Raw genomic sequence first — 20,926 nt, forward strand, 5'->3', positions numbered from 1 at the left:
GGTGCCAATAATTATGGAGGGCACTGTAAGTAACAGGTACTGTTAATTACACAAAATAGAGAAGCATCACGTGATTTTTCAAAGGGTGCCAATACTTTTGTCCGGCCCATTTTGGAGTTTTGTGTAAAATGGTTAATGGTAAAAAATAAAAAATAAATTTTTAAATTCCAGTCTCTTTTGTGTTTTTTCATTGCAAGCAAAATTGCAAGATATCAATCCCAAAGCATTTTTAATTGCAATCATTTTCTGGGAGAAATTGAGCATTTACTGACAGAATTGCAGGGGTGCCAATAATTTTGGCCAGCAGTGTATGCTGCATAAATTCTATACATGTACAATTAAGTACTATATATATGCCTTCTACTTCCAATGTCTTAGTGTTCTCAACCAACCTGAAGTAGACGTAAAAATACATTCATAACACCAGCAGAACTTCGTACACAAGTGCGGCTTTTTACTGTACACGTCATAAGTTATAGATGGAGTTGACACGTTGAACGTAGCATTCATAAGGCTCCACTTCCTCTACAGCCTCCGTCTGAAACTTTGGGGGAAAAAAATAACAGACGATGAGAGGTGTGAAAAGCGAAAGAAGGAAAAGAAACTTCACCTCAAGAGGAACAAAAGCGTGGAAAAACACCTACTTGCTCAGATTTGGATGGCGAGCGGTTAGACAGTAGACAGCGTCTGCAAAGGGAGGAAAAAAACTCAATATTTAACTCATTGGCTGCCATTGACATGATAGACTTCAGTTCAAACCCTCCTAGTTCAAATGGATCTGACATCTATCAACTGTGAATACAGTATATACTAGGGCTGTCAAAATTATCGCGTTAACGGGCGGTAATTAATTTTCTTAATAATCACGTTAAAATATTTGACACATTTAACGCATGTGCCCCGCTCAAACAGATTAAAATGAAAGCACAGTGTAATGTCCACTTGTTACTGGTGTTTTTTTTTGTGTTTTGTTGCCCTCTGCTGGCGCTTGGGTGTGACTGATTTTATGGGTTTCAGTACCATGAGGATTGTGTAATTATTGACATCAACAATGGCGAGCTACTAGTTTATTTTTTGATTGAAAATTTTACAAATTTTATTAAAACGAAAACATTAATAGGGATTTTAATATAAAATTTCTATGACTTGTACTAACATTTATCTTTTAAGAAATACAAGTCTTTCTTTCCATGGATCGCGTTAACAGAATGTTAATAATGTACTTATGTACCGTATGTTCAATGTATATATCTGTCTTGTTTCTTATCTTTCCTTTCCAACAATAATTTACAGAAAAATATGGCATATTTTATTGGTGGTTTGAATTGCGATTAATTACGATTAATTCATTTTTAAGCTGTAATTAACTCGATTAAAAATTCTAATTGTTTGACAGCCCTAGTATATACATATATGGGTAAAGTAGGTAAAAAAAAAAAAAGTTCAATATAAATAATAAGTAAACTAGTGGAGCACTCAGAGAGCAGACTGCTGCTTAAGCAGCCAAGTTTACAGCATCGTCATATGAGTGAAATGTGACATTTGACCCTTTTCTGACCTTTGTGACCTTTAACCTTAATACCCTAAAATTTACTCACCTCTTCAGTTTCATATTACAAACATATCCCGCAAGTTTGAAAATAATAATAGACATACAGAACCGAATACATGACCTCTGTCTTCCATAGTTTTCACTTGCTAGCGTAGGTAATTAAATGAAGTAAAAGTAAAAGAAAATGAATAGTACAAGTGGAAAGTACAGGGAAAAAAGTAAAAGAACAATTCAGTCAGAAATTTACTCTAAAATTAAAAATAAATGTAATCTCATTAATGCACATCTAGGTTCAAATTTAAAATAGATTATAGACTTCACCATCAGTTGACTAGACAGCTCCTACAGACATTGCGCCATGCCTTCCCGGAGGGGGCCAACCTAGGCAGAGTGTTGATGTGGCCTTCGTTGTGAAAAACTCAAACACACGCTGCATTCAAACGCCAGATTTAGGTGGAAAAAGGACCAAATTTTACTGCATAAAAGCAGGCAGCAGTAGGTCTGTCGCGAAAACAAATTTTAGTGTGCGATAATTTATCTCATGAATTATTGCGATAAGCGATATTATTGCGCCCCCCCCAAATTTGTTTTCAAACCAATTTACAATAACACAGTGAGAATACAGTATATATTAATAGACCAAGTACACCCATTTATATGCGATAAATGTTTACTCTTAAATTCAAAAATACTTTTTGAGAAATCACAACTAAAAACAATAGACCATGCCATCTAAGTAAAAGACAACAATATTAATACCGCACAAAATCACAGAATAAAGAAAATGTGCTTTTCAAGAAAAAAAATAAAATTGCACTTCATAACTTAAGCATTTAGGCAAATGAAAACGTTTCCCCTCATAGCTTCTGCTATGGTGTTCTACGGGGTTGCAACGATACTGTTAAGTCACGGTTGGGTAAGCTTTTCGATACGGGGGTCACGATTTTCGATTTGATTCAATATATTTAATGCGCTGAAAAAAAAAATAACAATTGTATTTTTTGTTTCAGGTTTTGTTTTGTTTTTTGCTAACAAGCAAAAATTAAATTGCCATCATATAAACATGCATTTTAGTGTATAATATTCATGTGCTTACTTCTTTCTGATCTGAAGAAATTTGGTATAAAAGTGCTGAGGACAATCTTTACTGTTTGTAAAGTGAGGCGGGGCACACTGTTGATTGCTACAGCTCTCTTAGCAGCTACGTTTTACTACATGAGCAAAACATCCTATTTGTGGTCCGAATCCATTTGTGTCACGTACTGAATTAACAACAGCAACAATTATTTGCAGCATTATCTATAGTCACTGGTATGGGTTGATTTGGCCTGCTTAACTTCCATTCAGTCATGGCGGTTTATAATTCATCGATGTAGTATATGGACTACGTGTCCTATAATCACTCTGGGCTCACGTAGCCAATGGCATGGGACGTAGCACATCTAGTTTGCTAATTCATGATATCGAGTGTGTGCGCGCTTTAAAAAACTTAGCAAACGCCACAGAAGTCAGGTCTGCTCATAACTGCACAACACCAGCATATGACAATCGACTTTCATAAACAGGACGAGTTTCAAGCACAGGGCTCTTAATTTGCCACTTAACGTTCATCATGTCAATTCAGCTGTCCGTTGTCAAAGCGAGGATGTTCGTAGCAGCCATGTCGGTAACAATGTTTTGGCGGACTTCGTTGTAAATACCTGCCCATTTTGACAAATTCGTCTCCAGCAAAAATAGAAAATCGCCTAAACCATTCGGCGGGCTCAGGCACGCCGGAGATGGTCTGCAGTCAATCCGGAGCACTGACGCGGCCGGTATAGGTTGAACAATAGGATATAATGGGAACGGATTGGCTCCGGCGCTATTTTTTGCCGGACCTGGAACGAAGATGCATTTTGCGTAGTTGGTAACAAGGAATTTGAACTTTTAACAGCACGTCTGCCGCACGCGCGCACGCATGTGCACGCGAGGCGATAAATCGCAGCGGGAAAATTACTGCCTTCATATGTATTTATCCTGCAATAAATGAAATTATTGCATATTGCGACAGGCTTAGGCAGCAGTGTCACAAGAATGATTTGGTGTAGGATTCAAGGTAATTATTATTTAAAATAGCACCATGCATGCACTTTGAAATGTTGTAAAAAATAATAATAATAATAAATAAATAAATGAATGAATGGGAAAAAAATTAGCGTAACTGTGGCTTGAAATATTTACGTGAAATGAATGATAACTGCCCGTTTTTTGTTTGTTTGTTTGTTTTTGTTCTTTATTTGGGGGGGCTTTTAACCAACAATCTAGACTGTTTTATGTTCATATCTATAGAAATTCCGGGATGTAACACATTTATTTACAAGACTTTTCAACTTAAAAAGCTCTTTGTTCTGTGATCGCCGCCATGTTGTATTTTCTATCAATACACAATAGCGTAACTTTACATTCAAATGATCAGGTTATTTTCGGCCAACTGCCCATTATTTGGCAAAAAACATTTCTGCGTCCATACAAAAAAAAAAATTCGCCTTTGACTTCTTTTATTTTATGTAACATTTCGATCTAAAAACGACAAGGGCCAGATAGCCGGCAAGACATACCGGTGCAATAGTAACATCGGAATTCACTCTAAATAAGTTGTGATTGTATATAGAAAAATGCAAATTTTTCTTTTGTTTAGTGAAAGTAAGATGATTCTGCATGCTTTCCTCAAGTATTCTGATGCGAAAATTGAGTGATTTATTAGCTGTTGAAAACTTGCACTAAATAAAAAAAAATTTTGAGTCGCTATTTCGGGCAAAAACTTATATGATAGGTTAAAAATTGCTGTCGGTCCCGAAAATATAGGTGATTATCCCTGCATTTGGTGATTTTTGTGCATGTAGTGTAAAATTTGAGTATTTTATTGCCATTTTTGTTATATTTATGTAAAACAAAATAATAATAATAGTCAGGATTTTATTAGGGAACGACTTTGAATTTTTTGATGTTGCTGCTCATGGAGACCCATATATGCTTAAGGGAGGTGCCTGTTTTGGTTTTAGGTCACTAGCAGCTTGAAAATATTGGAATTTAAAGTTTTTGAAAATAGGCCCCCTACAAATAGGCCCCAAGCCCCATGTCCAGTCAAATGATAGTGAAGTCTATGAATAGATATAAAATAAGTAAGTCAAGTGAAGTTAAAGAATGTGTGAATATAAAATAAACAAATTTAAAAATGTAAAATTGTTCATAAATACTGTATAAGATAATCTGATTAAAAAATAGATCTGAGATTTAGAAATTGAATGATAAAGGTAAAATAATATATAATAGATAAAATATTATAGTAATCAAATATAAGAAAAATAAAGAAAAAATTAAACCAGAAATAAAATTATAGAAAAAGCAAATGAAATTAACTCAAATTACATCAAATAAATATTCTAAAAAAATATGTATCTAAAATTGCATTACAGATAAATACAATAATACACATGTAAATGGAATAAACAATACAACAAATAAAAATGGAAAAAAAAAAAAAACTAATCTCACCTGAGGATTGTTTGCTTCTTATATATGACCAATAGGAATGCAGCAAGCATAACTAAAACAGAGATGACTAGAAGTATCCACACAACGCTGGAAGAAAGACCTAAAGAGGGTTAAATAAACAAAATCAAATAAAAGGTCCATTCCATGACAATAATGACTACCATTGACGGCAATGAACGTTCAATTTAATGGCAGTTTGTGTTACAGTTTTTCTCAATTGCTTTGGTACATTTCTCAGATCAGTATTGAAATTCTCAAAACTTCTTGTTCAATCCTCAAAACATGTTGCACAAGTAGCAAAACAACCTGGATTATCTGCAAAAGCCAGTTTTCTGTGCAGAATACTTCATCTATCGCTCAAAATTAAATTTCTGTTTCAATGAACATGTCAGTGCTGTCCGAATGAGAAGTCCTTGTCTCATTGTATCCAGACAAGAGAGTGAAATTGCTTAGTCATGCTCTCAATTGAACAGTTACTCTGGTGGAAGGCTCTGATGCTGTAGAATAGATGGTGTATGTAAGTTTTGATGAAAATTGCAAGTTACACCTTTGTGTGTGGGAGATTGATTGCAAGAGACTGGACAAGATTCAGTTTACAATGTCTTGAGGGACCATGTCATTGCAATACAGAAAGCAAAAGAGGCCACTGAGTATCAGAAAAAGATACAACATAAAAGCATGATTAGAAATGTGAACATAAGATTCCCCCATTCTTTCTAAACATCTTGACGTTCTTCTCTGTTTGGCCACAAATTTTCATCCACGTCACAACGGATGTCCTCTTTTGCTACAGTGGGACAAATAAGTATTTAGTCAACAACTAATTGTGAAAGTTCTCCCACTTGAAAATATTAGAGAGGCCTGTAATTGTCAACATGGGTAAACCTCAACCATGAGAGACAGAATGTGAAGAAAAAAAAACCAGAAAATCACATTGTTTGATTTTTAAAGAATTTATTTGCAAATCATGGTGGAAAATAAGTATTTGGTCAATACCAAATGTTCATCTCAATACTTTGTTATGTACCCTTTGTTGGGAATAACAGAGGCCAAACGTTTTCTGTAACTCTTCACAAGCTTTTCACACACTGTTGCTGGTATTTTGGCCCATTCCTCCATGCAGATCTCCTCTAGAGCAGTAATGTTTTGGGGCTGTCGTTGAGCAACACGGACTTTCAACTCCCTCCTCACCCCGTGGCATCAAAATGATAACAAGAACGGTGAGCAAAAATCCCAGAACCACACGGGGGGACCTAGTGAATGGCCTACAGAGAGCTGGGATCACAGTAACAAAGGCTACTATCCGTAACACAATGCGCCACCAGGGACTCAAATCCTGCACTGCCAGACGTGTCCCCCTGCTGAAGAAAGTAAACGTCCAGGCCCTTCTACGGTTCACTAGAGAGCATTTGGATGATCCAGAAGAGGAGTGGGAGAATGCGTTATGGTCAGATGAGACCAAAATAGAACTTTTTGGTAGAAACACAGGTTCTCGTGTTTGGAGGAAAAAGAATACTGAATTGCACCATACCCACTGTGAAGCATGGGGGTGCAAACATCATGCTTTGGGGCTGTTTTTCTGCAAAGGGACCAGATCGACTGATCTGTGTAAAGGAAAGAATGAATGGGGCCATGTATCGAAGGATTTTGAGTGAAAATCTCCTTCCATCAGCAAGGGCGTTGAAGATGAGACGTGGCTGGGTCTTTCAGCATGACAATGATCCCAAACACACAGTCAGGGCAACAAAGGAGTGGCTCGTAAGAAGGTCCTGGAGTGGCCTAGCCAGTCTCCATATCTCAACCCAATAGAAAATCTGTGGAGGGAGTTGAAAGTCCTTGTTTCCCAACGACAGCCCCAAAACATCCTGCTCTAGAGGAGATCTGCATGGAGGAATGGGCCAAAATACCAACAACAGTGCGTGAAAAGCTTGTGAAGAGTTACAGAAAACGTTTGGCCTCCATTATTGCCAACAAAGGGTACATAAAAAAGTATTGAGATGAACTTTTGGTGTTCACCAAATACTTATTTTCCACCATGATTTGCAAATAAATTCTTTAAAAATTAAACAATTTGAATTTCCTTTTTTTTTTCCACATTCTGTCTCTCATGGTTGAGGTTTACCCATGTTGACCATTACAGGCCTCTCTAATATTTTCAAGTGGGAGAACTTGCACAATTAGTGGTTGACTAAATACTTATTTGCCCCACTGTATACAGCGTGGAGAGAATCTTCTTGTATGCCTTACCCAGCCTCTGCAGGCATCTACTGTGATGTCACTTTATGCTGCATTCAAGGCATCTAGGAGAGTCAGATTGTGAGGCTGGCAGTCATACACTTGCCATCTCCATGTGGAGATAAATTCTTCTATGGGATTGAGGAATGGGGAGTATAGTGGTAGGAACTTCTAGCCTGGAACTCCAGACTCACCGCTGTTCCACCTATAGTCTGGCGACTGTTCAGCAGATCAAATTCCCAGGGCGGAGCAAGCCACAGCAAACAGAAAGTGGAGTGGACCAATCAGCGACGGGCAGACGTAACGTTGGTAAAGCGACAAGAAAGTATAGCGCAAGGACGTAAGCATTCGAGGAGAGCTGAGAAGTTTATTCAACATGGCTAGCACAAGACAGACTGTTGGTTTAGCGACTCAATGTGTTTTTGGTCATTTAAAACTGAATTTACTGCGGATAGGAATATATTCTCGGCTCTCCCGTTCGCCATCTGTGTTGTTGTGGAGATGACTTCCGACGCGCAAGAGTGACATTGCTCATTAAGAACACGCCACGCAAATAAACGTATCAGATTGCACGGACGATTTCGTTTGGGCTCGAGAGGGCCCGAGCTGGGTCCCAGACTCTATAGCTGGAACAGCAGTGAGTCTGGAGTTCCAGGCTAAAGAAATTCATTACCATTATGTTGTGGGTTGCAAACCATTACCTGATTATGTTGGCGTGGTGGAAACTCACATTGTCCCAAACATACAAATTTCGACACGTTAAAATAGGTTACGTTAAGTAATGAAAATGCTCACACATGTTGACATATTCTGACAACATGTTTATCCATTTTGCATGTAACGGCTGAAGTAATGACTAGAGGTTGTGGGGGGTGATTCAGTATTGTATGATTCAGTAGAGACCCATGATCAGGGGTGAAAGTGGGCCTGAACGGTCAGGAACGCAGTTCCGGTATAAGATTCAGGGCCGGAATGCTGTTCCGGTAAATGGTGCTTTGATTCCGAAAATATGATGGCAATTGTCAAAACGCTAAGTAAAAAAAAATATTTTAAAAATGCTAAGCTGCCACACATGCATTTCGTCTTCAAGAAGAAAACAATCTACCAACATCAGATTTACATACACAAGTGTTGACAACAAGCATAACGAAGTGCTTGTGTAGCGTAACCTGTTTCCACCAATATTTATTATTTATTTTATTCCAAGGATGGCATGGAGGTTTCCCCAGCTGCTGCAGTTTTCAGAGTCTGACGATGATGAGTCACGTCAATGTGCGAATGCACGCAGAAAAGCAAAACGTCTGGACTTATTTATCCGTTCAATTGGCTGGCATACTGACATGTTATTAGCAGAGATAGTTAGCTCTGATTGGTTCAAATGTGCATGTTTTCTGGAACAGAAAAAAAAAGTTGTTTTCTGAAACAGCAAACAAAAAAAAGGTTGTTGAATTGATGCGACAGAAAAAGGGCAATGAAACATAAAATGGATCAAATCTTTAAGAGCAACGAAAGAGTTGAGGAGGCTTATTTATCATATTTAGTTTTATTTGCTCTGATGGGGAGGTTCAGAACATCTTAGCTGTCAATGTGAACATTGGACTTATATTTTTTTATTTATGTTAGGCTACTTATTCATTTCCCTATGATTTTAAAAATGTCAATGTTTGCGTGATATTCAAAATATATTCCATTTCACTCTGCATAATATAAGTAATTTGTACTTATTTTTCTGAATGTATATTACTTATATCTTTATTATTAAAAAAAAACAAAAAAACTAAATGTTTACATTAACTTCATTTTTAATATACATCCTATGTTCTTAAGTACTTAAAATTGAGATTTGGCATTTAGTATGGTAGGAAATGAGGGAAAATAAAAATTAGGCTGGTGGTGTTATTGCTGTTTTTGTTAACTTTTATTTTGCAAATCATTGAAAAAATACGATTTTGAATGAAAAACAGTTTTTGTATGTGTTCTAGAAATAACTGTGCTAAAACAGTTTTCTTGCATTTCAGTAGTTGAAGATGTTTGCAAAAAAAAAAATAATAATAATAAAAAAATAAATAAATCAAATTTCTGGCTCAGTGGCGACCTTTACGTCGGGGAGTTCTGGCAAGAAATTCCAGCCACTTTCACCCCTGCCCATGATAATCCATTTTAACCATCATGGCAGATGCAACTGATAATGTAGGAAACAGCAGAGATTTGTACAAAATCATTAGGATGGATGCACAAAAACATCTGCAACTTGCTCAAAGGAATGAGAAACTACTTTTTTGATGTTCACTAGTGATGTGATGTTGTGAGGATTGAACAAGTACTTTTGAGAATTGTCTGATCTGAGAAATGTACCAAAGCTATTGAGAAAAACTGTAATCACTTTGACACACCTTTTTTATGTACGGGTATCAAGATCTTCTCTTCTGACCAGAAAGGATGCTTGACAACGCACATGACGTCGCCATTGTTCTCGTGGAGTTTTTGGCGACTTTCCACGTAACCGGAAGCACGCCTGGTTTCAGCGGACGACGAGTTGCCGACATGGCGCCACGTGATGTTGGCGGCCGGCTTTCCTCCCTCGGCTTTGCAAATGGCTAAAGTGCCGTCGTCGCTCCACTCCAGCCAGGACGAGATACGAGGAGGAACTAAGGGAAAATTGTCGAGTATTGTGTTTCAGATTGATGTTTATGACAGATGGGGACAAAAAATCTACTCTTACCCCCTTTTTTTGTTCTAAACTTCATACTAATAAAACTACTACTGCTGACAGTCATACTTAAATGTGTAAAAATGCTAATATAGTACAAAACTATGATTATTATGAAGCATATAGTAAATGTAATAACTGAAGAAAATAGTTCCCAGTATTTTCGGACTATAAGCCGCCACCGAGCAAATTTGACACGAAAATGGCATTTGTTCATAGATAAACCGCACTGGACTATAAGTCGCAGCTGTCCTCACTGTATTATTGGATATTTATACCAAAAGATATTAACTGATAAAACTAAGACCAAATGAACCACCGTGAAGCTTCGAACCAATTGGCTGCAAAGCTTCATTGCTTCAAGAAGCTTCATTTGGCCATTACTGCTCCCTTGGGGAGACAGTCAACCACTGCTGCCACCTGCTGTCAACACTGTTGTCATCCAGCATGCCTCCTAGCATGCATTGCAGCGCTACAGATGTAAATAACAATCATAGTTTATTGTTCTGTGCTAATTATTTCTTCAGTTACTGTTCCAGTTGTTTCATATAATACCGTCGATGTTATTTGGAAACACTTTATTTGACAGTGACGCCATAAAACTGCCATCAGACAATCATAATTATGACATGACACTGCCATGAGCAGTAATAAATGCTTATGACAGATGTCATTTTTTGTCATCCAGAAAATTATCTCACTTTTGAATTGTTGCAAAAGATCTGAGCTGGAGATAAATGGAGTTATTGGCATCATTTTCCGGATAATTCTTAATGACATCTGTCATAAGCATTCATTAATGCCCATGATAGTGTAAAGTCATAATTATGACGGTCGTATGGCAGTCTAATGACGGCGCCGTCAAATACAGTGTTACCTATGAACCCAAATAAATCAACAAATAAGGAGCACTGGACTATAAGCCGCAGGATTCAAAATGAGGGGAAAAAGTAGAAGCTGATAGTCCGAAAATTACTTTATATTATGTCATACATGAGGTTTATGTTTTTTAAACCTTTATAGGACACTCATTGAATTTGTTAAAGTGTTCATTCGCCCCTCCCTGTCAAAATTGATTGGACGTCTAGCACTGTCAATGGCAGACAATGAGTGCCGTGAAAAAAAAAAAAAAAAAGACATAATTCGTGCATGATATGGTAAAATTACGTTATCACGAACTGAATAGGTTGTAGCACATGACAACATGAACATTCAAACATGTTCATTTGTTTCCAGCCCTCCGACTTAAAATGAATTAAGCGCCATCAATAGCAACCGATTCATTAACTGATTTTTGGGTATGGAATCCAAAACTGGTCTCAATTTTCTCTATCACGTCAGGTTTTTTAGCTATCGGTCCCCCGTTTTCTTAAAAACAAGTTCAAGATGAACTTCAACTGCCCTCTATTAGCAAATTTGGAACCTACAGGCAACCATCCGTCCACAATTAACGTTTCTGATTAAATTACAAATAGGGCTTTGAGCAGAGGTGGGTAGAAACGCATTACATGTACTCCGTTACATTTACTTGAGGAACTTTTTGAGAAAAATGTACTTCTAAGAGTAGTTTTACTAAGCCATACATTTTAATTTTACTTGAGTAGATTTGTGAAGAAAGAACATTACTCTTACCCCTACTTTGAGCTACACATGAGTCGTTACATTTTTACTCTTTATTCTACATATTAGATTTTTTTTCTAGCTCTACCAATTTCACACCACATGACTCCATTATACCACTCAGACATAAGCTTGCCGTCTAGAACTACCAAGGGTGGATCAGTTGATACAAATCCCTTTTGTATCCAGAAAAGGGTCATCTGACCCTCATCAGCATATCTTTTGTGAGCATTGAGGTCATCATTAGTCATTTCCATTCACACTCACAAATCCACAGGATTGGATTGGTCCAATTAGCATCCTGAGTGTTTGCAGGGCAAGGCTGCCTTGGCTTTGTCAGACAGTGGACCGCTCAGGCAGGCAATCGGGCGGACAACCTTTTTACATCTTCCAAAAGCTTCAGTTTGCCTACAGTACGAGCGATGGTGTAATAACAAACAAAACAAAACATTAACCGAATATTTTCCGTCGTTGACCGTTTTTTTAAAACGGTGACGGAAAAAACAGAAGTCCATCTGTCATTTTGACAGGTTGCAATTCACACCCCAGACCACAGGGTGGCGAGTGAGCATATTAATTAGCTATTGTCTCTCTTGATGCATCTCGCTATCCGGGTGCTGACAGCGCATTGAAGAGTTATGGACAGGAGGCTTTGGAGCGCGTCTGGGTCACAGACCGGTGCAGCTGAACCACTGGTGCAGAAGGAGCGCATGCTGCGGGATTTCCTTCCGCTGAAGCGGGTGCTTGCGGGTTCAGGAAACCCCTCATTCAGAGAGTCTTGTCGACTTTTGATCAGGTCACTTGGAGAAATGTTCCCTGATTTCAAAACTTTGGCTGAAGAGGCGCTTGTAATCCCAGTCTCCAGTGTGGCCGCAGAGAGCGGATTCAGCCTCCAGAACAACATCAAAACGGCCATGAGAAGTCGTCTGTCCGAGGCAAAAGTCCAAAACCTCATTACAATAGCCTCTGCTGCAATCCCACTTGAGACATTTGATTATGCACAAGCGGGCACGCAATTCAAGTCCATGCGCACCAGGAGGAAGGTGTGAGACTGCGTTCAGGCCACAGCAGGTGAACTGTTAATTTCATTGTTCCATATGAAGCCTACCTACTGGGGCCACAGTCAGCTGTTTTTGTCACTGCGGAGAAAAAGTTACATATTCATCTGCTCGATGGGTGATGGCACGGTGTGGATTCTCTGTTAAGCTTGTTCGGACAGAATAGTAATTAAAAATGAATGAAAACTAAATACTATTGAATATGTAATTATTATCATTTTAAAAATTTAAGTGACGGGTAAAAATAGATTTTGACCGGATTTTTATGACCCTGTCAGTCAAAATGACAGACAATGAAAAAGTCAAGCGCAACCTCTGGTGGAGACATATGACACTTCGGCCTTTTCCCGGGGCTAGGTCTTGAGGTTGTTGCCGAAACAAATTTTCCTTCTGCGCCTTCTTTGCGCCCACGTGAGAGTGAGCCAATTTCTTTGCAAGACCCACCAAGAAGTCCACCCGTCTCTCTTGCTTTCCGGTGCATGCCTGATACAACACATACAGTATGCATTCAGTGCTGACATGTAAATAATATTGTAGAAAACGGCGACTGGCCATCTCCGTGTTCCTCCATGTTTGACAAAGCAAAGGGAGCCCTGAATTTGCAAATATGCAAGATGCTAATTGCAGCTATCCAGAGTGAAACCCACCCTTGGCACCTAGGCAGCAACTCCACAGGAGTGTGTAGGGAAGTTGTCTGCTCGATTGCTTGTTTGAGTGGTCTATTGTTTGACAAAGCCAAGTAGTCAGTTTGGTATCAGGGTCATTTGGTGCCTTTATGCACTATGAACCATATTTGTCTTTGTTGTAAAGCACTTTGGGGACCTTTCGGGTTTTGTAAAGGGCTATATAAATAAATTTGATTTGATTTGATTTTCGTATCTTTCTTTATAGCCCAAAAAAAAAGGGACTTCCAGTGTTTAAACCTCTCTCCAAGATTTTATTTGGCGCCGATTGACCATAGAAAAGCGGAAATCAAATCCTTTTAAAATTTCATAATAGTAACTATGAATGAACTATTCAATATTCAAACTAGGACGGGGGAGTATCGTCTGGATGTTGCCTGCTACGGTGGGGGACCCTGCCCTGCCCTGGGCTTGGTGGGCCGCTGGGGGCCCCGTGGCGTGCCGTGTCAGCTGGAGGGCTGCAGCGGTGGCTCATGGCCCGGGTGGGCGGACGGGGTTGGGGAAGGGCGTGGGGTTGGTGGTGTGTCCCCTCTTGCCATTCCCGAGGGCTGGTAGATGGGCGCGCGCCGATTTCGGAGGGGGGGACGAGGGCTCCTTTGCTGGGCTGCGCCACCCCCCGGGCTGGCTGGGTGGGGGCCGTGGCCCTCTGTCGGCGCCCGTGTGGCGTCTCCGCTCGTCTGCGTGGCTGCTGCGTGCCCGGCGGGGCTCGCGTGCGGCTGGATGTTATTGGGCGCGCTCTGGCGGGGGGTCCCGATGCCGGGATTGGTGATGGGGCGGTGTAGGGTCGGTCGCCAACGGGCTTACATTAACAGGGGATTCACACGATTAGTGGGTTCTAGATCACAGAGATGATTTGTGTACACTCTACTCCTTTCTATCACTTAGCTTATAGACTCCCCCACCTTCTTCCCCCTCTTTCCCTGGTCAACAGGCCCCCCACATGGTGTCAACCGGAAATACATTTAGCTGACGATAGCACCAACATATTGGTAGTTAGTGTAGTTAGGCGTTCAATGTATTTCTTGTTGTTGTTTGTGTTTCTTCTCTTGTGTTTCTTTTCTTTTGTTCCACCATAACCACTTACTGTTCGCTGTTTTGTCATAATAAATGAGGTATGTTGAATGATCACAAAGGGAGTATGTCAGACTCTCAATGTGAAACATTAAAACTGTTCAGACTATCCGGGCACTTAGACTTCCATTCTCCGTGTCAAACAGCTGAACAGGACAGGTTAAAAAAAAAGCAAAAAAAAACTAGGAACTAGTTTCTCCACTCATGCTTTTTGGACGAATAATGCTTCGTTTGTGTCATTTTATTTCTCTCGGCAGAATTCAGTGATTTTTATTTATTTATTTTTTTTTCCTTTGGCTTAATGTGGTTAGATAATGGGTTATTGTACAGTATTATTATGACAACAGTAAGTATAGATAATTTTGTGTTGATGAAAAAAAATACCATTGCTTTAGAAAAAAAATCGATCAATCAATCTTGAGTAAAATTTTTGGCTACTCTACCCACCTCTGGCTCTGAGGAATGATGTGTCTACATGCCTGGATTATACCTCCCAAATGTTTTTCTGATACGGCCACGAATAATAGGAATAGCAACTGCCCGAAGTTAGCTGGGATAGGCTCCAGCACCTCCGCGACCCTCGTGAGGAATAAGCGGCATGGAAAATGAATGAATGAATGAATTTTTAGTTCATTTCTGCCCCAAGAAAAAGAACAAAGAAAGCAAGAATTTGAGACCTCCCTCCAGGTAGGCTAAAAATGACTTTTCCCCAACTTTTTCAAACTCTAAACATATTTTCCTGAGTATCACCTGTGATGGACAAGGTGATGCTACAAGTGTGCATTCCTCCATTGAAAACCATTTCGGACTTGTACAGGCCCACGTCACGCTCAGTGAATTCAGGGATTCGCAGGTAGTAGTGAGCCTCCGAGGCCTTTTCCAGGGATGTACTGTCGCCGCATGTGTCGTCCTTCTTGCCATTGCTTAAGTTGATGCCCACCTGACACTGTTTGCCTCCTTCTAGCTTAATTTTCCAGATGACGTAGACTAAATCTTCGGTGTGATTGCAGTTGAGCTCCACTTCGCTACCCACATTGAAAGATAAGTCCACCACTGTAAAGAGGAAAAAGATATCAACTTGGGCTGTCAAACAATTAAAATTTTGAATCGAGTTAATCACAGCTTAAAAATTAATTATTCGTAATTAATCGCAATTCAAACCATCTCTAAAATATGCCATATTTTTCTGTAAATTATTGTTGGAATGGAAAGATAAGACACAAGACGGATATATATATACAACATACTGTACATAAGTACTGTATTTGTTTATTATAACAATAAATCCACAAATGGCATTAACATTATTAACATTCTTTCTGTTGAAGGGATCCACGGATAGAAAGACTTGTAGTTCTTAAAAGATAAATGTTATAGTTTCAAGTTATAGTAATTTTATATTAAAACCCCTCTTAATGTTTTCGTTTCAATAAAATTTGTAAAATTTTCACTCAAAAGTAGAGTTAACATAATAATAATAAGAATAAAAATAACAATAATAAGAATAGAGTGACCAAAGTCGGAGTAAGTTTAATGTGTATTTTGCATAGCTATTTTGATTGGGAATGCCACTTTGCATTGTTGTTTAACTGTGTGAGAATAGGGCCTCATTACTACAGACTGAAGTGGTTTTCTTTTTGTGAACATTATTTTTTTTTTAGACATAGGAATATTATTTTTGTTGTGCTTTCACTAAATGATACTTATGTTTGTTGTGAAAGAGTTGCCGAAGCTTATGCCAATAAACGGTGCGGTCCAATGAACGCCTGTGTCCACCCGCCTTTATAACACATATACAGTGCCTTGCAAAAGTATTCGGCCCCCTTGAATCTTGCAACCTTTCGCCACATTTCAGGCTTCAAACATAAAGATATGAAATTTAATTTTTTTGTCAAGAATCAACAACAAGTGGGACACAATCGTGAAGTGGAACAACATTTATTGGATAATTTAAATTTTTTTAACAAATAAAAAACTGAAAAGTGGGGCGTGCAATATTATTCGGCCCCTTTACTTTCAGTGCAGCAAACTCACTCCAGAAGTTCAGTGAGGATCTCTGAATGATCCAATGTTGTCCTAAATGACCGATGATGATAAATAGAATCCACCTGTGTGTAATCAAGTCTCCGTATAAATGCACCTGCTCTGTGATAGTCTCAGGGTTCTGTTTAAAGTGCAGAAAGCATTATGAAAACCAAGGAACACACCAGGCAGGTCCGAGATACTGTTGTGGAGAAGTTTAAAGCCGGATTTGGATACAAAAAGATTTCCCAAGCTTTAAACATCTCAAGGAGAACTGTGCAAGCCATCATATTGAAATGGAAGGAGCATCAGTCCACTGCAAATCTACCAAGACCCGGCCGTCCTTCCAAACTTTCTTCTCAAACAAGGAGAAAACTGATCAGAAATGCAGCCAAGAGGCCCATGATCACTCTGGATGAACTGCAGAGATCTACAGCTGAGGTGGGAGAGTCTGTCCATAGGACAACAATCAGTCGTACACTGCACAAATCTGGCCTTTATGGAAGAGTGGCAAGAAGAAAGCCATTTCTCAAAGATATCCATAAAAAGTCTCGTTTAAAGTTTGCCACAAGCCACCTGGGAGACACACCAAACATGTGGAAGAAGGTGCTCTGGTCAGATGAAACCAAAATTGAACTTTTTGGCCACAATGCAAAACGATATGTTTGGCGTGAAAGCAAAACAGCTCATCACCCTGAACACACCATCCCCACTGTCAAACATGGTGGTGGCAGCATCATGGTTTGGGCCTGCTTTTCTTCAGCAGGGACAGGGAAGATGGTTAAAATTGACGGGAAGATGGATGCAGCCAAATACAGGAACATTCTAGAAGAAAACCTGTTGGTATCTGCACAAGACCTGAGACTGGGACGGAGATTTATTTTCCAACAGGACAATGATCCAAAACATAAAGCCAAATCTACAATGGAATGGTTCAAAAATAAACGTATCCAGGTGTTAGAATGGCCAAGTCAAAGTCCAGACCTGAATCCAATCGAGAATCTGTGGAAAGAGCTGAAGACTGCTGTTCACAAACACTCTCCATCCAACCTCACTGAGCTCGAGCTGTTTTGCAAGGAAGAATGGGCAAGAATGTGAGTCTCTCGATGTGCAAAACTGATAGAAACATACCCCAAGCGACTTGCAGCTGTAATTGGAGCAAAAGGTGGCGCTACAAAGTATTAACGCAAGGGGGCCGAATAATATTGCACGCCCCACTTTTCAGTTTTTTATTTGTTACAAAAGTTTAAATTATCCAATAAATTTTGTTCCACTTCACGATTGTGTCCCACTTGTTGTTGATTCTTGATAAAATTTAAAATTTTATATCTTTATGTTTGAAGCCTGAAATGTGGCGAAAGGTTGCAAGGTTCAAGGGGGCCGAATACTTTTGCAAGGCACTGTATCTCCGTACATATCTTACCCAAAATACAAAAAGAGACACATAATTAAATAACAAACAAATAACACAATGCAACAGCATAAACGTCTCACAACTACTAATTCTCCCACTATTAGAATGAATAACATTAGTATGGAACGGCGCTGCCCCCAAGCGGCCGGTGGCATTCTCTTCACTCTCAATGTACATTAACGGAGTCATTGTAATCTGTTTGAGGCAATGCGTGAGCGGGTCATTCTGTGCATGCGTTAATTGCGTCAAATATTTTAACGTGATTAATTTTAAAAATTAATTACCGCCCATTAACACAATAAATTTGACAACCCTAATATCAACACAATTAGAGACAGATTTAAAAAATATATATATATCAAGTTTTTATGGGATGTCAGCTAAGGGTAGGGCAAGTGGAAAAAATGACTAGAGTATAAGTTTGTAAAATGCTCTCAGTTTGCTCATTCAGAAAGAAAAACAGCCTTTTCAATAAAACACCTTGCATCCCCCACATCTTCGCTCATCTTTCCGCTGGCTGTCAACATTCTGACTCATAACGACACTGTATCATTACCAAGAGTGTTCATGACCATTTAATACCTCTCTGACCATTATTAGCACCATTAATTAATTCTTTGGTTGCCATAGACATTGATAGACATCTAATCTATTTGAAGTGGAAGGGTTGGTGGCAGCCAATAAATGAATTTTCCTTTGCTGCCATTGTCCCAGTTCAAATGGATTGGACATCTATTACTGATTACTGCTGCAATGATTGATAGATTAACTCTAGTAATTCGATTAGAAAAAAGCTTCAAACCAAATTTGGATGCTCCGAGTATCCGTTTAATTAGAGTAGCGTTGTAATGGTTTGTTTTGAAAGTGTTTGTATTTAGTTTTATTGATTTGGGTGAATATACTGCCTTCTCGTGGCAACAGTGAATATGACATAACTCATTTAACATGGCCGAATGCAGCTGTTCCCTGTTAAGACCAACATAAGGTAAGTTTTTGTTTGAGCATTCGTAATTTAGTTTATAGGTACGTTTAGCGTTTTATGTGTTTGAACGATTTATTAAGGGCATTGTAAAAAAAATGTTAGTCTTTTATAGCATTTAAGCTAGCAGACTTTTGCAATGCAAGTTAGCCAGTTGTTCTCTTGTTGTACTCCTCAAATCATCATTTATTTATTTTATTTTTTTTTTTTTAGGCTAAGTTCAGGCATTATAATTTATCTTTAAATGAAACTTCAATTCTGCATGGAATTGTATTCTGTGTTCGCATTTAATACTCTTTTGAAAGTGCAATCTTAGCAAGCCTTTGCTTTACATCTCCTAAAATTTACTCTGCAATGCATTAAATTTTCCTCATCCCATTACTCGATTATTCGAACTAAATATTTTATGGATTATTCGACTACTAAAATAATCGATAGCTGCAGCCCTATTACTGGTAAACTCATTTAAACCCACAGCAGGAGGAGGCTAGGACGAATATCATCGTCAATGACACTGAAAAAGTTAAATAAATATATTGGACAATTCTGTTTTGCTTACTGACAAAAAACTTAAATCAAAATTAACGGTAAAATACACAACAAACCATAAAATAAATTATTAAACACCAATCCAATATGTACATTTTACTGTACTTATCTGTTTATGTAAAAATATTAGGAAAAAAAATCTCAAATTATATAACATATTAATGGAACTGGTATATTATTCATTACTACTGGAATTTTCAGACTATAAGGCGCACCTGACTATAATCCGCCACCCACCAAATTTGACACGAAAACGCATTTGTTCATAGATAAGCCGCACTGGACTGTAAACCGCAGCTGTCCTCACTGTATTATGGCATATTTACTTCAAAATATAGTAAGATACACTTTATTTGACAGCGACATCATAAGACTGTCATAACACCAAATGAACCACCATGAAGCTTTGAACCAATTGGCTGCAATTCTGCAAAGCTTCATTGCTTCAAAACGTTTCATTTGGCCATCACTGCTCCCTTGGGAGAAACTGTCAACCTCTGCTGCCACCTGCTGTCAGCATTGTTGTCGTCCAACATGCCTCCTAGCATGCATTGCAGCGCTACAGACGTAAATAAAAATCACAATTCATGTTCGGTGCTAATTATTTCTTCAGTTATTGTTCCAGTTGTTTCATTAATTGCTGGTTATGGTATATGATAACACTTTATTTGACAGTGGTGCCATAAGACTGTCATAGGACAATCATAATTATGACATGACACTGTCATGAGCATTACTGAATGCTTATAAAAGATATCTTTTGTGTCATCCAGCAAATTATCTAATTTTTAAATATATGTAAAAGATCTGAGCTGGCGATCAAGGAAGTTAGTGATATAATTTGCCGGATGACAATGAATAACATCTGTAATAAGCATTTACTAATATCCAAGATAGTGTCATAAGTATGACGGTGTTATGATAGTCTCATGACGCCGCTGTCAAATAAAGTGTTACCTATTAACCAAAATGAATCAACAAATAAGCCGTATAGGACTGTAAGCCTCAGGATTCAAAATGAGGGAAAAAAGTAGCGGTTTATAGTCTGAAAATTACGGTATGTATTTATTTTTCACTACTATTAACAAACACTAATTTTACTAAATGCTGTAATAAACAACATAAACTACTATTCCTTGTGTTGCAGCATAGCTCTCTGTAGCATGAAAATAAACTAAACTTTAAACACTACATCTTTATCCAACATAAAAACTCTGAATGAGTACTTCGCTGACCTTTTTTTTTTTTTTTTTTTTAATCTCATGTTATCTCATTTTTGGTATGAAAGAATGTACATAGTGAATGTTATTTTTCTACATCTACCAAAATATAACTTTCAACCCCATGACAGACCTGAGTCCCAGGTCCACACTTGGCACAGCAAAGAAAGAATCACAGCCAGACCCCGGACAGGTTCCTTCATCTTGAGTGCTAAGCATCACATTAAAGCATCTTTGCGAGAGTGGACAAAGCGCAACGGCGCTCCTGCGATCCTTGGT

The 20,926-nt window shown here is 38.5% G+C and overlaps 1 protein-coding gene across 1 annotated transcript; it reads right to left on the reverse strand.

Moving 5' to 3' along the window:
- Nucleotides 1-258: 258 nt before the first annotated feature.
- si:ch211-214p13.9 (cell surface glycoprotein CD200 receptor 1-A) lies at nt 259-20,926 on the reverse strand. The gene is made up of 6 exons (XM_057853510.1): nt 20,781-20,926; nt 15,214-15,516; nt 9,715-9,969; nt 5,087-5,186; nt 645-687; nt 259-544 (listed from the first exon to the last, which is right to left on the reverse strand). The coding sequence occupies exons 1-6, from the start codon at nt 20,848-20,850 to the stop codon at nt 467-469; spliced, it is 849 nt and encodes a 282-aa protein (XP_057709493.1). The 5' UTR covers nt 20,851-20,926; the 3' UTR covers nt 259-466.

The sequence above is a fragment of the Corythoichthys intestinalis genome, chromosome 12, assembly GCF_030265065.1.
Source record: "Corythoichthys intestinalis isolate RoL2023-P3 chromosome 12, ASM3026506v1, whole genome shotgun sequence".
Lineage (NCBI taxonomy): Eukaryota > Metazoa > Chordata > Actinopteri > Syngnathiformes > Syngnathidae > Corythoichthys > Corythoichthys intestinalis.

Excerpts from the sequence above, each read along its gene's own strand:
- si:ch211-214p13.9 (XM_057853510.1), bottom strand. The coding sequence starts at position 20,850 with ATGAAGGAACCTGTCCGGGGTCTGGCTGTGATTCTTTCTTTGCTGTGC. Across the intron at positions 688-5,086 it reads AAGAAGCAAACAATCCTCAG|ACGCTGTCTACTGTCTAACC; the intron begins GTGAGATTAGTT and ends CTCCCTTTGCAG. Across the intron at positions 545-644 it reads CGCCATCCAAATCTGAGCAA|TTTCAGACGGAGGCTGTAGA; the intron begins GTAGGTGTTTTT and ends TTTCCCCCAAAG.